Source organism: Hermetia illucens, chromosome 5 (genome assembly GCF_905115235.1).
Source record: "Hermetia illucens chromosome 5, iHerIll2.2.curated.20191125, whole genome shotgun sequence".
NCBI lineage: Eukaryota > Metazoa > Arthropoda > Insecta > Diptera > Stratiomyidae > Hermetia > Hermetia illucens.
In genome coordinates, this window is record NC_051853.1 from 22,409,130 (window position 1) to 22,432,765 (window position 23,636).

Genomic DNA, 23,636 nt, shown 5'->3' on the forward strand with positions numbered 1-23,636 from the left:
AATATCTTTGGAATTTAACAGTTGGCAACATAAGCAAAACATCAATTTCCCGATTCCCATCCCGATATTCAACATTTAATATTTAAAATGATTAATTTTATTTATTCTTAAAAAAAACCAACAACTGGTACCTTTCCCCTAAACCATAAAATTTATTTTCATTTAAAAAAAATCAAGTCTTCATAGTAACAATATTCTAATAGTGCAAGCGAATATTGAACGGGCAAAATGTGCGTTAACCTCCCAATTTCCCATGCTGCCTATTGTGGCTGATTCTGGTTGGAACGTTATTATTATTTTCGTAATGCAATGCTCAAACATAGTGAAGGAATCATCATGCTATAGTGATAAGCGTTAGTAAATAAGTCGGGGAACCGGAAGCTGGACGTTTCAGGTATGAAAGATTATGTGTATTTCTTTTATAAAGACATTTGAGTGTGCATTTGCTTTATTAGTGCGAAGTTCACGTCAATTGATATTGACATTCAAAATTGTGAATTTGCAAAGAAGTGACAACTTTGACCTATTATGACTTTGTTAGTAGTAGTGCGATTTCCACGAAAATTGGTAGGATCATGCTCTATATTATAGCCTACATTGCTGAAACTTAAGGCGAGCCAATTACTGAAAATTATAGTAATATACTGTTATTAATTTTATTTGAACAGATATCGGTATGGCGGGTAATTCGGAGCCTAGGAACCATATAGTGGCAGCTTCCTGATTTTTCTCAGATTTTGGGTTGGGTAGTTTCTGAGATTGGATCCGTTAAAGAAATGATCAAATACGACCACCGCACTCCCCACCTTTGCAAATGTCAAAACTAAGACCAGTTTCGTAAAGTACCAACACCTTTCATTTGATACCCCACATGACTATATTTGATGAAAAAAAATTTACACCCCACTTTTCCATGGATGGGGATCCCTCCCCCCCCTTAAATTCGACGTAGAAGGATCTAACTTATTATATGTGCGAGCGTTCACAGTTTCCACCTCTCCAGCCAATTTGGTATCAATCGCTATAGCCGTCTCTGGGAAAAATGCGTGTGACGGACAGACAGATAGACAGACTATGAGGAGTGGCCAGATCTCCCATCAGACACGAACCCAACTGGCGGATTGGGCATACCTATTGATGTGTAAATATGTGTTCATGCACTTTTCTTTTCTGACTGTGTATGGGCTAGTATTTGCTCATATCTGGTGCAGTGCCTCATCTGTGGAAGGTAAAGACCCTTCAGTTTCGCCTTTCTGTGAATAATATTATACCATTATGGTTTTATTTGGATTTATTGAAAGTCCATGCCTGAGACACCAACTGTCAATCAAATCAACGCCGTGTTGTGTATTTCTACACACCATTCTAAGAGCTCGACCAACAGCCAGCACAACCACATCATCCGGATAAGCTTGGACGTGTATTGGCAGATTGCACAGTTTGCATAGCAGTGAGGTAATCAACACACTCCACAGAAGTGGCGATAACACACCTCCTTGAGGGCAGCCTTTCGTTGCTTCCGTTGTTAGGTAGTGATCAACACCCACTTCAGCACGCATCAATCTCTGCGTTAGCATAGCATATACCCACTTTATTACAGTTTCGTCAACACCATGCTCTCTGGCGGCATCACAGAGATTTTAGTAGGGCACACAGTCAAAAGCCTCTTCAATGTCTATGAGCAGCCCCATCGCGTACTCGCCTTTCAGAATTGCGTTCTCTATCTTTGAAACCAAAGAGTGAAGAGAAGGCTCACAGGACTTTCCACGCTGATGAGCATGTTGGTTTTTATTTAGTGGGTCCGACCATAGCACCTTCCCGCGAATGTTACGCTCAATCAGCCTCTTCAGACATTTCAGCGAAAATGATGTTAGGCTGATTTGCCTAAAGTTCTTTGGATTTCAATAGTCATCTTTCCGAGGCCACGAGAAATATTGCCTAGAAGTTGCTCTAAGTGCTCTAGCACCTTTAGCATCGCTGGGTAGATGCCATCCATGCCGGGTGCTTTGAAATGTTTAAATGATAGTATAGCAGCTCTCGCCTTTTCATTGGTAACAACCACTTTTGCAATGTCCCAATTCCCCTTGCAACACCTACGTGTTGAAGGGTTTGTTGAAACTGCCAACTATTTTCTTCCCACTTCTGAGACCTGTTCTCCCGAATGATGTACTTCCAAGAGAGTCTGTATAGACTCAGTTCTGGATTTCGTGAAAGCACCATCCGGTTTTCATCTTTATTGCTTTTGCAAGCACGATTTAGAAGTCGTCTGGTTGATTTCCTGAGTCTTTGCAGTTCTCGATTTCACCATGGAACCGTTTTACCACATTGGCCTCGGGAAATAGAACAAGCCTCTTCAATTGCACTCTAAAAGTGTGCGATTCAGAGTTTCCAATTGTGCTTCTATCGCGAAAGGAGTCTTTAGTCACCTAGGGAGTCGCCAAGAAGTTCATTGAACTTCGTTCGATCCGTTCTCCTAGGATTCCGCCTTTGTATTACAGGCTGTTCGCCTGCAATAGTCAGACTAAATTCTAAGTAACGGTGATCTGAGAGTGAAACTCCATCCATCACTCGCTGGTTTCTAATCAACTTTAACAGTTTTGAAGTGCAGATTGTTAAGTCAATTAATTCATTTCTTCTTGGCCCCATGAATGTAGGAGCGCACCTTACGTTCGCGGTCATTAGACCAGCTGAAGTGATAAAATCAAATTACTTCTCTCCTCTAGGATTACATTCGCTACTGCTACAACAAATATGCTGAGCGCATCACAACCTATTAAAAATTCAAGGCCACTCGAATATGCATACACTACCAGATCCCCTAGTTCGCGCGTCGGCGGAGGGCATAAAGAATCATAAGGTAAGTACGCAGAGGTAACTATGACGTTTCTCCTCTTATCATTAACCTGATATTGTATGTTGACCGCAACAAGGTCCTGGGAACAGAATTGTCTCAGCATGGTTGCCTCTTACAATTTTGACAATCAGAACGCAGGCTTGCGTTCTCGAGGGTTATTCATCGAAGAACATGCTAGTCTCCTTGACTGATCCAATACCACAGATTCTGTTATAACGAACCCACGGCTCTTGAACCAGAAATATATAAGGACGGTCCTGCAACTTTATCAGCCTTACCGCCAGTAGAAAGGAAGAACCTTTGGCATGCTGCAGGTTGATTCGACTAACTCTTATGTATGAAAACCGCCGCTAATTGAAAAGTCTGCTGCATTCAGTGTGGATCTTACCGGGGTTACCAGCTTGTCCTCACCTTCTGCCGAAAGTTCCGATTTCTTGCGTCCGATTTCTCTGGATATCGCCACACTTGGTGGTGTAGCAACGTTCATGTCCTTATTACCAATAACCTTAGCTTTTTTTCGCAGTGTCTTCCGTTGTCGTCGACTGGGAGCCCTCCCAGGTTCACGGAGTTCGGGCTGCATGGATTTGTTTTCACGTACCAACGTTAGACCAGTTGCATCTATATTACCAGCTTCCCTTTCATCCGTTTTTCCGGGTACAGGCGGAGGAGAAGGTTCTGACAGGCAAGCCTGTAGTCCCTTCTCCTTTATGACTAAAGTTTCCTTCTGCCGAGCCTCACTCTCCCGTATTGTAGAAGAGTTAGGCAACAGTGTCACCGACAGCTTGGTCGTAGTCAGGTTTCCAGTTCCTCTCATTAAGGGAGTTGCTTTACTATCCTTTCTGGTAGCCGTAGACACCGGGTGTAGGTTTTTCACTGAAGTGGAGAACCTGTCTTCCACAGATTTCACCGTGGGGAAACATGAATTTGTTGAGGTTTCCCAAATCTGTGCCTCCGTCACGACCTGATTTCTCAAAGTCGGGGGTGAATTCGAAGTCTGTGACTTCTTACCACTTGGAGAGTTACAATCCTTTCTTTCCATCTTCATGTGTTTTTGGACACTTTAGTGTAGTAGTAAACTACCATAAGCTCCCCCATCACGGCAAAGTGGTGTTCGAGGGGTGAGCAAAAACGTTCATTAAAGAAATAGGTGTGTAGTTTACTATGTCGGAGGGATCTTTGTCTTTCTTGGGAACCGGTACAATATTTATGTTCTTACATTCCAGAGGTGGTTGGAGTTGTTTCCAAATTTTATTAAATGAGTTGAGGAGGTGAAGTCTGTTGGTGTCATTTAACCCTTGAATAGTCAACAGATAATTATATGTGGCGCATCTGTCCCTGAATTACAGATACATGTCAAGTGGTTCCGTTAATACGATGTACACAGAATCGACCTAGATAACCAATTCACTATTCAATGTCGACTTGTCTATCTAATAACAAACATGACTAATGTATCTTATGATTAGCTCACACAAATCAAAGCACTAAAGCTTTACACCCTTTTTGATTTGTTTTTCAAAATATTATTTCAACGGACACCGTTCAGTTCAATGTACAAGTTTTCCACTGCTTGCAATAGCCGCACAGAAGGCACATCCATTGCCAACTAAAGGTCTAAAGGTCTCACTTTTATTATAAACAATCGGAAGCTGTGCGCTCTTAATTATTCTATAAATAGCCTTCCAGTTTCTTATTTGCCTTCATTAATATTTCGCCATTTCAAAGGACCCACTAAACGTTGCAATTATTTATGTATTTATATTTTGGCAGAAAGCTTTCATTCTAGCGCCCACTGACTTTGGCGACTATTCTTAGCGTCCGCGAGTACAGATTCAGTGTCAGACCAACTCGGTATTTTTGGAAAATGAACGTGAGGGAAAAGCCAACGATCCGCACTTATTGCTAAAAAGTCCGCGAAACAACAAACTATACTATTTAGAAAGTTCCAATTTATATCGAAGGTGTTGCGAGTTCATAGCATAATGTCGAAAATAGTATTATCTTTAGTGGTATCGATTATCCTGACTGGAATTGCGGTCGAAATGAAGTCCTTTCACAGAATTGGGTCGCGAATGAATGGTATTTTGTTGAAATTGGATTTGGCTTAGTGACGTTGACTCGTATCGTTGTGATTTCAGGTGACCGTCTCATTTTCACGGACACCTTACATAGCCCTACGACTTCCGAAACTCCGGTAAATCACACGGTATCCTTCAGGCACCCGATAACAATGGCTATCACATGCATCGATTTATATTCAGACGCCGTAAGTTTTCCTTGTGAAATTGTGCTAGTTATGAAGGCGAATAGATAGTGAGCTGGTGGTGTTTTTCAGAATGTCGAAGCCCAGTTCGTTTTGAGCTACGACAGTGTCCTTCATGGTGTAATAACCGCTGTCGGGGTGTTGGAGTTTGAACTGACCGTTAGTGTTTTTGGCATGGATTTCAACGAAGTCCCTGAGAATTTCAGATCAGCACTTACTCCGAACAGCCAATTTTCAGGAGTATTGGTAGCTGACAATGAGGATTACGTAGAAAGTGACTATGATGATTACGATGACGATGAAGAAGTTAATGACCTGGGAACGGAAATCATCAGTGTAGGGGACAGACAGAATGGTGAGTTGTATCTTTTCCAAATAGGGAAATTTCCGTCCTCAAAAATTGTTTAAATATTCATTTTGATTGTTTACACCATTGATATACGTAAGATGATTTCGCGTAAATGCTGCAGATTCAAAAGTTTGTGAGAAGCTGCATTTTCTTTTTAGAAAATGAGCTTAAACTGAGTGACCCTAATTTCCAATAGCTTTCAATATTCAGCATATTGGAATTGCAATCACGACACTTTGTTTCATTCCTCAGGTGATAAACTGCTGTTCCATGACTTCCAGTCTTCAACTTTGACTGACTTTCCATCTCAACATGAAGTTACTTTCAGGTTCATCGATAGCTATTATCTGACGTATATACAGTTCAAAACGTTTGATGTAAGTATAAAGAAAACTGTTCACTCCCTTTTAATATTTTAAGCATTTAAAAGCCTCTAATAAACCTAGATTTTCCAAGAACTTTTGCAAAAGGAAGTGAAAACTGTGAAAATTTCTTTTAAAAGCCTCGAATTTGTACGAAAAGATACATAGTTTTGTTTAGTAATGTCAAGTGTTATCTTCAAAATTATATCTCAGTGGTGGAAAATTGGACCATTTATGGTTTGGAAAGTTGCAAAGGAACATTAATGAAATTATTGAGAAAGATTTCCCGAAAGATTGCCCATCGGTAACGAATACTTGTCCTCAACGTGTTTAATAGAACTAAAAAACGAACAGTCAACAGTCAACATTCCCATTGAGAATAGTTTCAAATTGACCCATTTATAGAATTAGAGAGGAGCAAATGTGTGGATGCTCATGTATCTCAGTTTGTAACTCTGAATCTTTTCGCGTCAAATCATTTTATCGTGTATTTCTACAGAATGTGTCCGTTTTTCCTGAATGTATCTATATTGTTTTACGGTTTCATTATTTCGGAGTAGTTTAATTAGATTTTTACATTAAATACAGAACATGAGGTTTTGTGATGTCTGTCCGTCGATCGGTCTTTTTTTTTTTTTGAGAAGGTCGAAATCTTCAAAAGACACTGGTCTAGACACACTAGTGTGTGGGATTTTCGTCCACGAAAACCACCCCCGACTCACTTCCTGCCCCGCGGAACCACCCTATTATATCACGGGGCGGAATCAGTCACCTTTCTTCTTTACGCGGCGTACGTGACCACGCTTTTCTCATCTTCTCTGTCTTGCAAAGTTTATTTTGGATGGATGCGATCATGGAGTTGACCGCATCCCAATTCTCTTGTTGTGTTACCATTTTCGGTACCAGATTTTCTGGTACCAGCAGCTCTCCTAGAGTCTCCGCTAGATTTCTGCTTTCTTCTACAAATTTTGGATAGTGGAAGAATACATGCTCTGGCTCCTTTGGTACTCCATCGCAATTTGGGCAGTCGGGTGAGGTCTCCAATTTAAACCTGTGCAGATGTTGGCGATATCCTCCGTGCCCCGTGAGAAGCTGGGTGAGATTATAATTGGAGATCTCTCTGTCTGCCTGTCTGTCTGAGACGGATATAGCGATTGACACAAAATTTCGTGGAAAGACGGGAACCGTGAACGCTCAGGCTGCAGTGAGTTATATCCTCTTACGTCGAATTTAAGGGGGAGGGGGAAGTAATTTTTTTACATCAAATATAGCCATGTGGGGTACCAAATGAAAGGTCTTTCCGAAGCCGGTGTTATCTTCGATATTTGCTGGAAAGGCGGGGAGTGCGGGCGTTGGAAGTATCATTTCTTTAGCGGACCCATTTTCAGAAACTAGCCAACCGTAAAAGTTTGTCGATTTGTACATAGCTAAAAATGATGATGTCGTAGAGTGCAATCAATTCCCGTGAAATACAAAATTTTGACCTCCTGAAATTTCAATGTTAATAATAGCTGGATTTTACTCAAACTTTCCAAAATTGGGTATTACAGTTTTACTTATAATGGTACCAAATATTTCCAGAATGAACTTAAGGGAGCTTTTTGGGTAAATTTCTAAAATATAGTAACATGCCATTATTAATTTTATCTGACCAGATATCGGAATGGGATGTCTTTCAAAGCTTAAATTCCGTACAGCTGCACTATCGTGCATTTTTCCAGATTTTTTGGTTGACTATGTTCTGAGAACGGGATCTATTACATTTTTTGTGGCACACATTTTGAGCGGACACTCATCTCTGTTTCACCTAGTATCAGAAATAAGATTAGTTTCGAAAAGTAGTAATCGGACCCTTTCATTTGATACACATTCTCACCAACTTTCGTGACAATAGTTTCAGCCGATTCCGAGTATATCGGGTGTGACAGATCTGTCCTGGAAGCCGCAGACAAGATTGTCGAAAATAAAGCCCCAGGCTCAGACGGTATTCCGTATAAAGCTCTGGTGGTGGCCATCAAAACAGTTCCAAGGTGGTTCACTGAGCCATTAACGATGTGCCTCACAGAAGGGATTTTCCCGGAAAAGTGGAGGGAACAGAAGCTCGTGCTAGTCGCAAAGCCAAATAAAATTTCGGTTGATCCTCCATCTTATAGGCCTATAAACCTATTAAACGGCATTGGCAAACTTTGTGAACAGGTCATCTTCAATAGGCTGCAACTATCAAATTTTGGAACTTTACTGGTACCGAGATTTTAACAACGCCTCGCATGAGGGCTGACCTCATGATTATCTAAAACGGATTTTCTTTGGTTTCTGGAATGCGCGCATACTCCTCGATAACGGTAACAAGGGTATCAGAATATTCATTTTTTCCATTTCGACCGGGAACAATCGAAGCAAGATGGTGGAACTCTGAAGAGTACTCCTCTCCCTCTTGGGGCAATGTGCTTTCGTACTTCGTATATCAAAGTGGTAGCAGACGCGAATCCGATGTTAGCTTGCTTGTGAAGGCTATGGTAAGGCGCGCTTTTTGAGCTGAGCCGGCCCCTGATAGACTTCTAACTGCAAGATTGCGGTCCAGTTGAAGGAGCATCACAAGTGTACAATGCTATGCACCAGCGGACATTTCCGATATAGTGGAGAAGGATATATTCTACGAACAATTACACACAGTTAAGGGGAGGCTTTCTAAAGGTGACATTGTGATTGGGATGGTGATTTGAATGGCAAGATTTGCTTTGACAACACCTTGCTCGGACACGTGAAAGGGAAACACGGTCTTAGCGGCCGTAACGTTAATGGTGGGAGGTTCGTGGATTTTTACAACTTACAACACCTCGTCATTGGTGGCGCATTGTTCGCGACAGGGCCTGCAATAAGGTTAGTTGTTTTTCAATTGACCAACACCGTACAAACAATCACGTCAGTCACATCCGATTTACTCGGAAACGGCTAAACCAATTGTCACGAAATTTGATGGGAACATGTGGTCTGTCAATTCCTTTACATAAAACGAATGGCATCATTTAGCACTGGGTTTAAAGGGGCCCCCAATGTATGAGGCCCCCCTCCGTAAATTTTTTTACAGAATATGGTCGGGTGGGGTATCAAATGAAAGGGCTCGATTACTTCTTTGCGAAACTGACGATATTTTTGATACCGGGTGAAACATAGGGGAGTGAGGGTGCTATTAAAATGGAAAGTGATGAAATGGACAAAGAGAAGAGGTGGACCATAGTTGTTAACAAAAAATATCTTTGTGCATAACAAGAGAGGCGCTGAAAACTGCCTCGAAGGAGATCGATGGTGGGGTAGCTATCTTGCTGATTAAACGGCAGATCTACTGAGTAGCGCCCTTGAGAATTTCGATGAGCCGCCAGCAAAAATGCTCCTTTCTCGGGTGCTGCACCGGTCGTTGGCCATATTCTGAAGGGGCGTCATAAGATCTGGCTGACTGTGGGGTGGTGGAAGTGAATCAATGAACGGAAGGGGTTTAAGGCTCTTCTGACCATTGCGGACGTGACGAGCTCGAACTCAATTACCGTGCAAAATGCCGAAAAGTGTAGCGTAATGTATGCCGTGACAAGAGAGAATTTGCGATTCCGAGGGTTAGGAAAGTGGAAGATGCTGTATCATGAAAGCGCTTGAATGTGCTCCCAAATCTTTCAATGGTCCTGTGGAGCACGTCAACAGTCGAATTCTCACCCATGATGATGAACAACTGAAGGGGTGGAAAGAACACTTCACCATGGTTCTTAACAATATTACATCCGGTGAGGTTCCTCACCTTGTGGCTGAAATGGCTAGCCACGTAATGAGCGGATTTGGACTGTTTTCCCAAGCAGAAGAGAAATCATTTTGGCGTTCAACACTCTCAAACGGAGTAAAGCCGCTGGGCTTGACGGTCTCGCAGAGTTATTTATCGGTGCACCTGCAGTTACTGCAGATCTTCTGTATCCACTCATATAAAAATCTTCAGAATCCGAGAGCTTTCCCAGAAAGTGGAAGAAGGGGGTGATCGTTAATTCCAAAAAGGGCACCCGTTTTGAGTGTGACAATTGGAGGAGTATCTGCGTGCTCCCTGCCGTCACAAAGATAACAGATAATCCTGGAACGCATCAAAGAACACCTCGAAAACTTGATCGACAGAGAGTAGGCTGGATTCCGCTCCGGATCCTCGTGCAACGATCGCATCAACACCCTAAAGATCATTTTGTAACAGTGCGCGGAGTTTATATCTTCATTTGACCTGCCCTTTATCGATTTCTGGATTTGCAAAGAAAGGCAAGTTGATTTGGATTTAAGATAAATATCAACAAAACCAAGGTTCTCAGTATGACGGGTTATCACACTCTCCGTATTTGCATTAATGGGCAGAGCATCCAAAGCATCGCTCAATTTGTATATCTAGGAAGCGTGGTTCCTGCCGTCGGTGGCATCGAACTAGATGTCGCCCGACGCATTAACAGCACTAGATCCCTTTTGCGGCCCTATCTAAAATTTGGAAATGCAGTTATCTCAACACTAGGATTAAATTAAGACTGTTCTATCCTAGTGTTCTTTGGGTGTTGCTGTATGGGAGCAGCACTTAGAAAGTGAACTCCACTGTACCTCAGAAGCTCCAGGCTTTCGTCAATACCTGTATGGGTCGTATCATCGGAGTAGGCTGGCCTGACACGCGGCACACAAATTTGATCGGCGTACAGGCCTGGAACTCGTATGCGGTGTGATCGGAAGATAGAAGTGGCAGTGTATAGGTCACACTTTTGGCAAGGGCGATAATTGCCTGGCCGGCTATGCCATGCAGTGGAATGTACTCTTCCAAGATGGCTGACGGCTGGGTTGCCCATGGGCATATTGTGTGTTGTACAGTAGAGGAGGAGTGCAAGCGTCGCGGGAAGTCGTGAGGGTGAGCTGAAACGCAGTTCAGGTAACGGCGGCGATGACGCGTAGATGTGGTTGACGCACTATATCCTACCAAGGAATGAAAGGCCACACATACAATATATATCTTATTTGCATGCCTGCAGATGCAGTAAATTCGCGTGAAATTGATAAGTGTCAAAACTTTGGCACTGATGGCCGGATTTCGATGAAACATGGCATGTGTATGCGAGACGTTGTCCTATGTTGGCCCAAAATTGTACTCCAAGGATGAACTTAAGGGGGGTTTTCCAGTCAATTTTTAAAAGTTGATAATATACTATTGCGTCCGTGTTGCTGAGTGGTTAGAGCACAAGGCTGTCATAAGGAAGGTCGCAGTTCAAATCCCACTGGCGGCTGTGGGATTTGTATCGTGATCTGACGTCGGATACCAGTTGACTCAGCTGTAAATGAGTACCTGAGTCAAATCAAATTACACCCCCCTTTTGCATGTATAGGGACCCCCTTAAATTCGACTTAGAAGGATGTAACTCACGGTATGCGTGAGCTATCACAGTTCCCAACTTTCCACCAAATTTAGTGTCAATCGCTACAACCGTTTCTGACAAAAATGCGTGTGATGGACAAATAGACAGACAGTAAACCGACAAAACCTTAAAAAATTAAATTATAAATTTCACAGAACGAATGAAGAATATTGAGTATGGTTGCTTGTTGGACTTTTTTCAATTTGTTCCAAAACTAAGCATACGAGCATGAAAATTAGGCAAATGCTGCTAGTTTTGATAAATTTTCATGAAAAACCTCTTCCAATCTTCTCTTTGTTTAAAAGTTTCATATCTAAAGTGGTCAAAGGGTAGTATAGGTCCCGGGGCGAAACGTGGATTGGTACCCACGATGGAGCATAAAACCTGGGAAATGCCTGCTGAACCAACACCAACAGCTCTACTACCAAACCCTATCTCCACCTCCACGTGGTGACCGCTGGGAGCTCTTTCTTAACGAAAAGCTGCAGACGGAGAAGGATGAAGGCGAGTCTCCCGCGCCTAAAAACGGGACAAATTGTACCAACTGGTCCTCCAGGTTGGGGGTTGGGTAGGGCTGACAACCCTACACGGAAAACAACCGTTACGAAGCCACAACAGGAGCCTCGGATAGGACGGATATTAAAACGACGGACCCGGCAACGACAAAGGAACAACGATTTGCGCATTTTCTCATGGAACGTGCGCTCCCTGTACAGAGATGAAGCTGATAAGCAGCTAGCCGATACCCTGTCCCAATATAGGGCTGATGTAACAGCGTTGCAAGAGATGCGATGGACAGGGACCGGTTTCCTGGAGAAGAGCCACTACACCATATATTATAGCGGCCATCCAGTAAACCATGTGCTCGGAGTAGGTTTCTTAGTCAGCCAAAAAATGAAACCTGCTGTTATCGGCTTTGAAAGTATAAGCGAACGGCTATGCACTCTGCGCTTGCGAGGCAAGTTTAGAAATATAAGCCTCATAAACGTTCACGCCCCTACAGAGGAGACTGCAGAGTCGGAGAAGGATACCTTCTACGAGGCAGTAGAAAGAGCCCTCGAAGCCTGTCCCAGATATGATATCAAAATCATACTTGGGGATTTCAACAGCCAAGTAGGGAAGGAGCCCGTATTCAGGCGATACGTTGGCTCCCATAGCTTACACGAAAAAACAAATGATAACGGACTGCGGACTATTCAATTAGCAGGGTCACACGAAATGGTTGTTGGAAGTACCTGGTTTGCGCGGAAAGCGGTCCACAAACATACGTGGGCCTCTCCAGACGGGACCACTTTCAACCAAATTGACCACGTGTTGATCGAACGCCGCCACCTCTCAGCCTTGATGAATGTCAGAACATATAGGGGGGCCAATATAGACTCGGATCACTATCTCGTTGGCATGGTGCTCCGAGCTCGAATAACAATACCACCAAGAATCCCCTCTGACAATCAGGTGAGAGTGAACACTGAAGCCATCCACAACACAACCCTCCGCGACACCTATAAGAGGGAAATGGATGCCGCAATAACCGCAGTCAATAGAGGACCTGGAGATGAAGCATCAACTAATGATCTTCACAACCATCTGAAGAACGTTATCATGGATACGGCCACAAATATACTTGGCCCCAGCCGCAAAAGGAGTCGGAACGGCTGGTTTGACGATGAATGTAAGCTAGCAACGGAACGGAAGAATGCCGCATACCGAGTAATGTTGCATTCTCAAAGAACGCGGGCACGCGCAGAGACTTATCACGAACTCCGTCGAGCGGAGAAGCGACTTCACAGACGGAAAAAGGAAGCCTGGAAGAACCAACAAGTCTGTGAACTAGAAAAGTACAGGGAGCAACCGCACCAGGCGCGGAAGTTTTACCAACAAGTCAGCAGGATGAAGCCTTATACACCTCGATGCTCATCCTGCCGAGACAAAGAGGGAAATCTGATTTCCGACAGAATGGGCATATTAGAGCGATGGGTTGAGTACTTTGATGAGCTACTGAACAACCAGAACATCGGCGAGTTGGAGGTCCCGCCAACTGAAGACGACGGACAAATGCTGCCACCACCAAGTTTAGGAGAAACAGTCCGTGCAATTCATCGGCTAAAAAATCATAAGTCGCCCGGAGCCGATGGAATTACAGCCGAATTGGTTAAATATGGAGGCGACCAGTTACACCAAGTGGTTCATCAACTTGTGCTCAAGGTATGGGACAGCGAATCAATGCCTGACGATTGGCAGCGAGGCATAATCTGTCTCATACATAAAAAGGGAGATATCACACAGTGCAGCAATTATAGAGGTATCACGTTGCTGAGTACCATCTATAAGATATTCTCCACTATCTTGCTAGGCCGGATAGCCCCATACGCCCAGAACATCATTGGCCCATACCAAAGAGGCTTCACTCCAGGCAAATCAGCAACAGATCAGATTTTCTCTCTGCGGCAGGCGATGGAAAAACTGTTGGAATATGGACAACAGTTGCACCATCTGTTCATCGACTTTAAAGCCGCCTATGATAGCATAGCCAGGGTAAAACTGTACACGGCCATGAGAGAATTCGGTATCCCGACGAAATTAATAAGACTGACTAGGCTGACCCTGACCAATGTGCGAGGCCAGATAAAAGCAGCAGGATCACTCTCAAGACCATTCGACATCAACAACGGTCTACGACAAGGGGATGCGCTATCATGCGTCCTCTTTAACCTGGCCCTCGAGAAGGTGATCCGTGATGCTGAGGTGAATGCAAGAGGTACGATCCTCTTCAAGTCCACCCAACTACTGGCCTATGCTGACGATATCGACATCATGGGAAGAACCACCCGAGACGTTCAAACTGCCTTCATCCAGATCGAGCAGGCGGCGCGAGATCTTGGGCTGCACATCAATGAAGGCAAGACAAAATACATGGTGGCAACGTCAGCACCGAAGACGAATCAACCAACAACATCAAACCGCACTGGTCAAACACAAGCACGAACAAGAATAAGGATAGGGGAATACAACTTTGAGACCGTTGACAATTTCTCCTATCTAGGGTCGAAAATCACAACCGATAACAACTACGATGAGGAAATCCGCGCACGGTTGTTGTCAGCCAACAGAGCCTACTTCAGCTTACAAAGACTGTTCCGCTCGAAACGTCTCACCATAGGGTCAAAGCTCTTACTGTACAAGACTATGATCTTGCCAGTCCTCATGTATTCCTCGGAAACTTGGGTTCTTAGCAAGAAAAATTGCGAACTCTTGGCCGCGTTCGAGAGAAGAATCCTCCGAAGAATTTTTGGCCCCCTACATGAGGATGGACGATTCCGTAGCCTACACAATGACGAAATCTATGAGCGATACCATGACCGTACGGTTGTGGATAAAATCCGGCTCAATAGGTTACGGTGGGCGGGTCACTTAATCCGTATGGATGAAGATGATCCCACCCGGAAAGTCTATAAGGGCAATATCTATGGTAGGAAAAGAAGACGAGGCAGACCCTGCCTAAGATGGAGCGATGGCGTGGGCCAGGACGCCAGACAGCTTTTAGGGATATCGAATTGGTGGACCTCGGCGCAAAACCGGGATGTCTGGAGTTCCTTATTAAGGCAGGCCTAGACCGGATACCGGTTGTTGCGCCGTTGATGATGATGATGATCTAAATACAAATGCACACTATCGCCCATTATCTCTATGGCAATGAAGCATAAAGCAAATAGATTTTCACATTTTCAGCAAAAACTCGATGGATTTGGTGCAATATTTTTTCTTTTGTTGAAACTCAGTTGAAAATAAATAACTCATCTTATCGATTAAGTATTCTGCCACGCGAACTGTAATGCCTCTTTTATGAGGTAATTATTCTGGTTCGATTCGATTTCCCAATCTCACGTCAGTCATACCATGCATGTATATATGTTAAGTATGTACATATAAGAAGATGTATTTAAAAATAATTGGATATTTCAGCATTGGCAGGACGCCCAATTTGCACTCATTGAAGGCAATTGGATTACTTTTCGAGACTCGAGTATCCACTTTAATTTCGGGAAAAAATCTGATACTTACAGAGAGAAAAATTTGCAGAAGTACTTCTAACAACGATTACAAACAAGGGAAACTTTAATATTATGGAAGAAGTATGAGTAGACTAGATGTAATTGAAAAGAACTTTTTTAACTATCAGACTCAAATTTAAGATGATTTTATTTTCTGGTTTTGCTAATTTGCTTTACTTTCTATGAATATATGCTTATATGTCCAAAAATTAATGATTTGCTTTTCCTCCCCTTCATATCTAAGATACGTTTACCATATCTGAATTAAAATTCGATGCCAAATATCTGACAGAAAATATTTGTTCTAATTTCTGTTAGAGTATCATTGTCATAGGGCGAAAACAAATGGATGCTCAATTCTAGAAATGATTCAAAGCATTTTCGGTGGTCTGATTTAGTTTTATTTTTGATAGTGGCTTTTACTTCTAACAAGGTCACTTATATTTACCCAAGTTCAGCAACTAGCTTAACTTTATTGCAAAGTTATTACAATTATTTGGCCTACCCTACTTTCTCCGCAATTCACTTCACCTGTATATATTTTACGTTACACATCGACCTTAACAATTTTATTTTTAAGACAAATAGTATTTGAGGAAATTACGCTCGCACTACAAACACTAGAAGGTTTTATACTACTTACTTAAAATTACCTAAAACTAAGTTACAACTGAACCTAACTAAACATTACTATTTATAACACTGTCCTTAACTTCTGTGTACCCTTACCAGGCAAAGAGCATCACAAAGTTTTATGTTAGTGCTCAAAATTTGGCAGGACCTTAAGAAGGTGGCCAATTGAGTTTTGGTATTCTGTGTTAGTTATAGATACCTTGCAAGTGGGTTTGGATGATTCCCCGTTCTTTCGGAGAATCTCTCCATTAGATAGCGAGCAAACTCTCCAAAGGGTTTTATTTTTGTTCCGCGTTGCGGCCATATTTTTTTGTCCACCATATTGTAGGTCAAACCGGTACAGTGGCGTAAGATTTGGCTTTGGAATGCCTCACATTTTCACACGGCTTTCGTTGAGGAAGTGATCCACATAGGGGCTCCGAAATAAATAATAGGCCTTATATTCGTAAGGGTTTTGTAAAGAGTGAGTTTTGTTCTGGTATATAAACCTACTAGCTACACCGCGTGCTTTGCTAATGGTGAGCTCTAGATGTGGATTAAATCTCAGGAATTCATGAAATTTAAATTTCTAAGTACTTCATTGCTTAGGAGCTCTTAGCTCTTTTGTGAATATATCTAGATCGACTGTATCTAGACTGATTCTGAAAAGCACAGATCTGCGTTTTGGTTTCACTGATTCATATAATTTTTAGTCACTTTGGCTGCCTTGTCGGGCCTAAGGTACGAAGATACGAAGATAAATGTGCCGTCAACAAATTGAATGATATCTGCACCCCTAACAGGAATCGGAACGTCAGCCGTGAGAAAATTGTAAAGTATTGGTCCATAAATGGATCCCTGCGGTACTCCCGAAGTTACCGGCAGGAAGTCGGAGTATTCAACTCCAACGCTGCTAAAAATAGCAAGTCTGATAATGGGGATAGGAAATTCCTAGTCAATTATTTTATATATGAGTGCGTTTACACATACGGAGTCGAAGAGCTTTTCTAAGTCCAGTGCACATGCTACTATAGGTTATTCACATTTAGTCCACTGGTCATGGTCTCGTGATGATAACTCAATGCGTGTTGTGTTCCGTGTTTATGCCAGAACCCAAATTGGTGATGAGGAATAATACTTTTGACATCTCAGTGTCGGATAAACTCTACAGTCCACGCTTTCGCTAGAACAGTTTTCCCAAGTTAGATAGATGGGTGTCACATTTTATTGCTCGTGGGTATTGCTTTATGGCAATTATTTTTGTTATATTCCAGGTGCTGGGAAAGAAACCGTTATTGATGCAGCTATTAAACACTGCAAGACGAAACTTCATCGATGTCTTGGGTAGATTTTTGATGACGAAGTTCGGGGGTTCGTCGGGACTAGTTGATATTTGACCGTTGAGACTTTTAGTAAGTTTCACGAGTTGACATAGGCTCCGAAATCTTGTTATATCTGACAGTTTGTTGGATGGATTCAAGGTAGAAAAGTTGTCAATTTATCTGTATTGTCAGAGACGGAGACTTTAACTGTTGAATCAATAATTGACAAGAAAGTCGGTTTGTTCCGTCGCGGAGTAGTGTTGGGCTGAGGCTCGAAAAATTCTGGTAGTACTTGCGCCTCTCTTGCACCACTGCAAATAGGATCTTTGTTCTTGGTAAAAACGAAGTTGGAATTTGTCCCAGTATAGGCGGGGATATAATTGTTTTAAGTACTCGTGTTTGCAGTTATGAGGAGAAAGACAGTTTGAATTGAACTGCAAAGTCATCATGGTATTGTTTTACGTGACTGCACCTGAAAAGAGTGTATGGTTTACTCAGCCAACAGGAAATAGTCAAGGATGGACTGAATATTGCCTTTTCCTTCGAGGTAACAAAGTTTGCGCCTGCTTCTGGGTTAGTTCAGGCATGATATCTTCAGGGTCTGTTTCCTGGCGAAGGCCTTTGATATTCATTGGCAATGTCCTTAGAGTTGGAGGGGTTCAGGTAGTGATGTTAGGAACATGATTTCTAATGGGGCTGAATATTTTGGCGTAATCATCAACTAACTCCGCAAAGATTAAAGTGTTATCCGTTATGTTTTTTAAAGGCGCTTGAAGACCTTTTTTCGGGAGGGTTTTCAAAAATTTGGATACGTTGATATTATACTCTGTGATTGTTGAAACTTCCACCTTTTTAGGGATATTTGGATTAGGATGAGAAGCAGGATAATTTTTGCACTAATCTGATTATCCCTGTGCTTCTGACATTGAACGAAATTAAATGGATCATCATCTTCTTCATATAGTCATGTTGACTTCCATATATTCTTCGACGACATTACCGATCAGTGCTGGGATGCTGTTGCTAGATGCTTTTGACACCGTTGATCTATCAACTGTGCTACAGGCACTTGGATACTTAGTGAAGGCAGCGCTGCTCTCAACTTTAATTCGAGCGTTTTAACGGTTTCCGTCAACATCACAGACACTGCATTAAGTTGATTTTTAAGGTTTTGTGTTTACACAAATCGGTTTACTATCTGTCTATCTGTCCGTCACACGCATTTTCCTCGGATATGGTTGTAGCGATTGACACCAAATTTGGTAGAAAGGTGGAAACTGTGAACGCTCACGCATATAGTGAGTTACATCCTTTTACATCGAATTTAAAGAGGGGTCTTCATACATGCAAAAGGGAGGTGCAATTTTTTTTCATCGAATATAGTGATGTGGGGTGTCAAATGAAAGGTCCCGATTAGCACTTTCTGAAGGCGGTCTTAGTTTTGACATTCGTTGGAAAGGTGAGGAGTGCAAGGGGTTGAAAGTGATCATTTCTTTAACGGGCCCATTCTCAGAAACTACTTAACCAAGAAATCTGAAATCTACTACACAGAGCATGATTCTACATAATTATTAACGAAGTTATAATAGGTCAAAGCCGTCGCTTCTGTGCAAATTGAAGACTTTGAATGTCGATATCACTTGAAAGTGGATATTCTCACATAATATATGTATATATTACGTGCTACATACTAATGGGACAAGTGCACATTCAAATCTCCTTATAATAGAAATACACAAAACTTTTCATATCTGAAGCTTCCGGTTTCCCGACTTGTTTTTCACTCTAAGTACTTTGGTTTCCTGCCCGATGGAGTCTTCGCTGTTTGCCTTCTCGGATTTTCATTAAGTTTTGTTCAAAGTAAAAGCATAATTAGTTTTACTCTAAGTTGTCCCCAAATATCGTACGCGCCCTATATATGTGTCCAGGATATAATATTTCAAATATCTATTTTATTTAATAATTCTAGATACACAACGCTACAGCAATTTTCTCACATTTGACATATCAGTCTATAAAAGCTGTTATACAAGCAGAAAATGCGACATCGTTGGATGTGGAATGCAAAATCTATGGTTTCGAACCTGAAGACAAGCCAGCTGACTATTTACCTTTAATTTCTTCAATTGAGAATTCACGAAATTTAAAGCAGATAATGTGCAATGGTCAGGAGAGGTTCCTGCAAGGTAGCGTCATTATTGTATTGCTAAGTAGTTTATTATTAGCCTTAAGAAATTGAATAATTGTTGCTAACCTACTTCGAAAAATGTCGATAAATTGTACTTTATTAATTCGCTTTAATTCGTCTTAAATTAATATTTATATATATATATATTTTAGTAAATACAATGCGAAATATATAAACATGTTTATAAAATATTTTAAACTCTGAGTTGGGTCTTTGGAATGACTCCGGCTTGACGATCTTCAATTATTTTATCTGTCCTCAACCATGGAAAAGTAGCAAATTTCCACCGTTCAGGTCCGGCAACACATGAAAGTGAAGTGTCCTGCCGATCCACGTTTCCTTTTTTGCTCGCGTTCCAGGATGGGGATGGATCTTTAGGACTCTTCAGTCCCTCATAGCTCGTGTCTGAAAATGTTTGATCCCGGTACATTTGAGGCTTGCATCAGGATGGATCAGGACCAAGATACATCTTTACCACCCATGAACTGACTTTAGATGACAGTTGCTAGGTTTGTGAGTTCTTTTCCCTACTTTGGCATCGTAAATGTAGGAAGATATTCTTTTTTAGACAATTTAAGGTCTTAGGAGGGAGGAATAATGAAAGAAGATCCTCAATTCGAAACGGGTAATGCTGACGATATTGACATTTTGGGAATTACAACCCGAGATGTACAGTCTACCTTCATCCAGATCGAGCAGGCGGTGCGAGATCTCGGACTGTACATTGATGAAGGCAAGACGAAGTACATGGTGACAACGTTAGCGCCAAAATCCGAAGTACAAGACAATGATCTTGCCAGTCCTTATATTGTATATTCCTCCGAGACTAGGGTTCTTAGCAAGAAAAATTGCGAACTCTTGGCCGCGTTCGGGGGAAGAATCCTCCGAAGTATTTTTGGACCCCGACAAGAGGATGGACGATTTCGTAGCCTACATAACGACGAAATCTATGAGCGATAACATGACCGTCAGGTTGTGGATAAAATCCAGGGCAATAGGTTACGGTGAGCGAGTCACTTAATCCATATGGATGAGGATGATCCAGCCCGGCAATATTTATGGTAGAAAAAAAAGACGAGGCAGACCCTGCCTGAGATGGAGCAATGGCGTAGGTCAGGACGCCAGGCAGCGTTTAGGGATATTGAATTGGTGGACCTGCGTAGGTCAGGACGCCAGACAGCTTTTAGGGATATCGAATTGGTGGACCTCGGCGCAAAACCGGTGTGTCTGGAGTTCTTCACTAAGGCCGGATACCGGTTGTTGCGCCGTTGATGATGATGATTTGATTCAATATTTTTGGCAAAGATAAACACATAAATTTCAAATCTAAATATTTACGCTTTCTTATTAGCTCAATAGTAATTATTCCAAATAGCACTTGTGTGAAACGATAATAAGTAACTCCTGCCGTTACTCCTCTTCAAGCAAATTATTTAAATTTACTTTATTATACTAAATAGATTTCAATATTGATTCAAATTCAGTTCCGTCAAGGCTGATGCTAGTCTTGAAATAAAAGAAAAAAAAAATCTAAAACCACTTTGCGAACAAAATTAGTTTCTAGAATTGTGATTTAATATCTCGTCTGCATCTTTGTCAATAAAAGTGGTACAGAATACGCACTTTCCCGTTTTCTATGCTTCTAACTTTTCAAAATTAAATTTCCAATAAGTCTAATGGAAACCAATACTTTTTTTTCCTCATCCCCATAGAGTTTCAACGTTGCGGAAATAAGATTAATGCCACAAGGAAATTAGATGTCATTCGGACGCAAGCAATTATCCTTGAATACTATTGCCTCTGCAATAGCCAATGGATGTTGAGATGACATTAGCTCTGGAAGTGTTCTTTTCTTGTCTTTCTCCGAGCTTATTTCTACAGGTTAAGTTATAGCCTTTGTAATTAAAACTTTCCCCGTTTTCCCTTCTAAAGGTTTTATGCAAAACAACGCCTTTTTATACTATTGGCGCGGTGAAAGTCTTCAAAAAACCCTGACCTGGATGTAACCGCTATATGAGATTTGTACCTACTGAAACCAAATTTCCTGGCATCGACGTCTCATCTACAGTTTCTTCTAGGTATTTCATCTGGTCTATGCAACTTGGACAGTGGAAAAATATGTGGTCTAAGTGCTCGGGAACTCCATCGCAGTTTGGATAATCAAGTGAGTTGTCCAATTTATACCTGTACAGATACTGGCGATATCATCATGCCGCGTGAGAAACCCCGTCTCTCCATCCAGTTCTTCCTTGGTAGTAGAAAGCAGTCTGTATATCCTCCGGCCCTTTCCTGAGCATTCCCAACGACTCCCTCTTTTGGCGTTCTTTATCATAAAAGATTATCTAATCATCTGCCAAGATGTCAACCGAAATTATTTCTGACAAGATAAACCCTGCCTCATCTGAGGGGGTTCTGAAAGCAGAGCACATAGTGCTGTTTTTCTATAGATCGCGCTCAGTTTATGCGCATTGCATGATCTTTGAAGTGTTTTTCCCCAAACCGCAGCTATATAAAGTAAGATCGTGCTCACTACTCTGGTAATGAGTAACCTCCAAGTAAACCATGGCTTTCCCGCGTTCGGTAACATCATCCTCGTCATATAGTCCAGTCATTGAAGCTCTCACCCTCCGAATTCTTTCAATAAAGGTGAAGGGAGCTCTATATAACTCTTGCTAATGCTCTTGCTAATTTTAATGCGAGCGCAATTCGGTTTACGTCGTTTGGCAATGAGGACCATGAGGGATGAATATAACGCAGAATCCTCTAGATGCCTTGTGACTGCAAATAGTGCTATATCATCGGCGTAACTAACTACCGCGACTTCTTCTAAACCCGAAATATTAAATACATGTTTGTATATGACGTTCTGCAGCGGTTTGCCCGATACAGAGCCCTGTGGGATACTCGTGGAGATAGGGCACTCTTGGGTTCCTTGTCATACCAGAGCCTTCATTCCGCTAAATAACTATGATAACACTAATAGTTGTCAGAAACTTCCATATTAAGTTCAAACTGATCGAATTCCGAAAATCGCGTTCCTGGTTAGGTTCAGGTTAGTAATCAATTTTATGGTTAATCTGGCTTAATGGATCCCATACTGTCGATGTGAAAGGCTTTCTTGGCTCTCCACACCGGAAAATGATGTATTGCAACATTTTCCCCATAGTGTCTTGAAAATAGGGAGGATATCTCGCCTGGAGGTTCGCCTTCCTTAGACAGCAGTACTAGCTTCTGGGGTTTCCATGCTGCAGGAAGTATTCCTTTGGACAAGCACGCATCAAACCACTTTGCGAACATGTTCGCTCTGCGTTTCGCATCGAGCTAAGGGTCCTATTAGGTATTCCATTTAGGCTTGAAACTTTATTATCGCCAACTTTGTTGTAGATCTTTCGATTTTGCTAATTGCCGGAATAGCCGTTGTTCGGAGATCTCTGAAAGCTGCCAGCGCCCTTTCCTGTTGGGAGGATAGGTCCTGGATGATTTTCAACAAAAGGGTCGTACACATGATGCGTGGGGATGGCAAGCCTGTGCGTCATCCCATCACAATTTTATAGGCGCTTCCCCACGGGTTTACGCTCCCCTCTGAACAAAGCGCCTTAAAATATTCCTTCCTGCTTTGATGGATAACTAGCTAGGCCACTCAAGTTCAAGGCTGCTCAGTTCACCATTCTCCTTCATTCCAAAAGGTGATTACATCACATACGTTGGTCAGAACTAAATCCGCGTTAGCCTCTCTGCTTCACCATTCGAGGGCCCCCGTGTCAAAATCAGCAGTAATTACCTTTGATCTTCATCCCCTTGTTTCGAGAACAACGTTGTCTAACATGCCTGCAAATTCAGACAATGTGAGACTGGGTGGGACATAGCAGCATACATTCGTCCCAACAAAGTCACTAACCGACTCATGCTACATTGTAAAGCTTCGCCACCGTAACCCATACGCCGCCTTGATGATTTCTGTAGAGTTCACTTATTTTGGCAGTTTTCATCGTAGAATTGTAGATGATCTGCTAAAGTGAATCCTGAGCCACCCTGCGACGATTGCGGGTTACTTGAATAAATTTCATATTCCCATTCCAATCAACGCCCTCCTAAATTTTGGATATTTACCACTTTCGGCAATATGTCGGTTTTTCAATTATCCTTTTTCTTCGCACAATAGGCATTCGGGGTCCCTATGTTGTGTTTAAGCGAGGAATAGGGCACCATATATGAAAAAGGGG

At 42.1% G+C, this 23,636-nt stretch overlaps 2 protein-coding genes across 2 annotated transcripts in view; one reads left to right on the forward strand and one right to left on the reverse strand.

The window, feature by feature from the left end:
- Nucleotides 1–23,636, reverse strand: part of LOC119657150 (tubby-related protein 4) — a 146,623-nt gene that overhangs the window by 45,286 nt on the left and 77,701 nt on the right. The gene's annotated exons all lie outside the window — the stretch shown is intronic.
- Nucleotides 4,618–19,604, forward strand: LOC119657152. Its single transcript, XM_038063928.1, has 5 exons — nucleotides 4,618–4,933; nucleotides 4,993–5,120; nucleotides 5,190–5,472; nucleotides 5,719–5,843; nucleotides 19,195–19,604. Exons 1-5 carry the CDS (start codon nucleotides 4,837–4,839, stop codon nucleotides 19,462–19,464), a joined length of 903 nt encoding a protein of 300 aa, XP_037919856.1. The 5' UTR covers nucleotides 4,618–4,836; the 3' UTR covers nucleotides 19,465–19,604.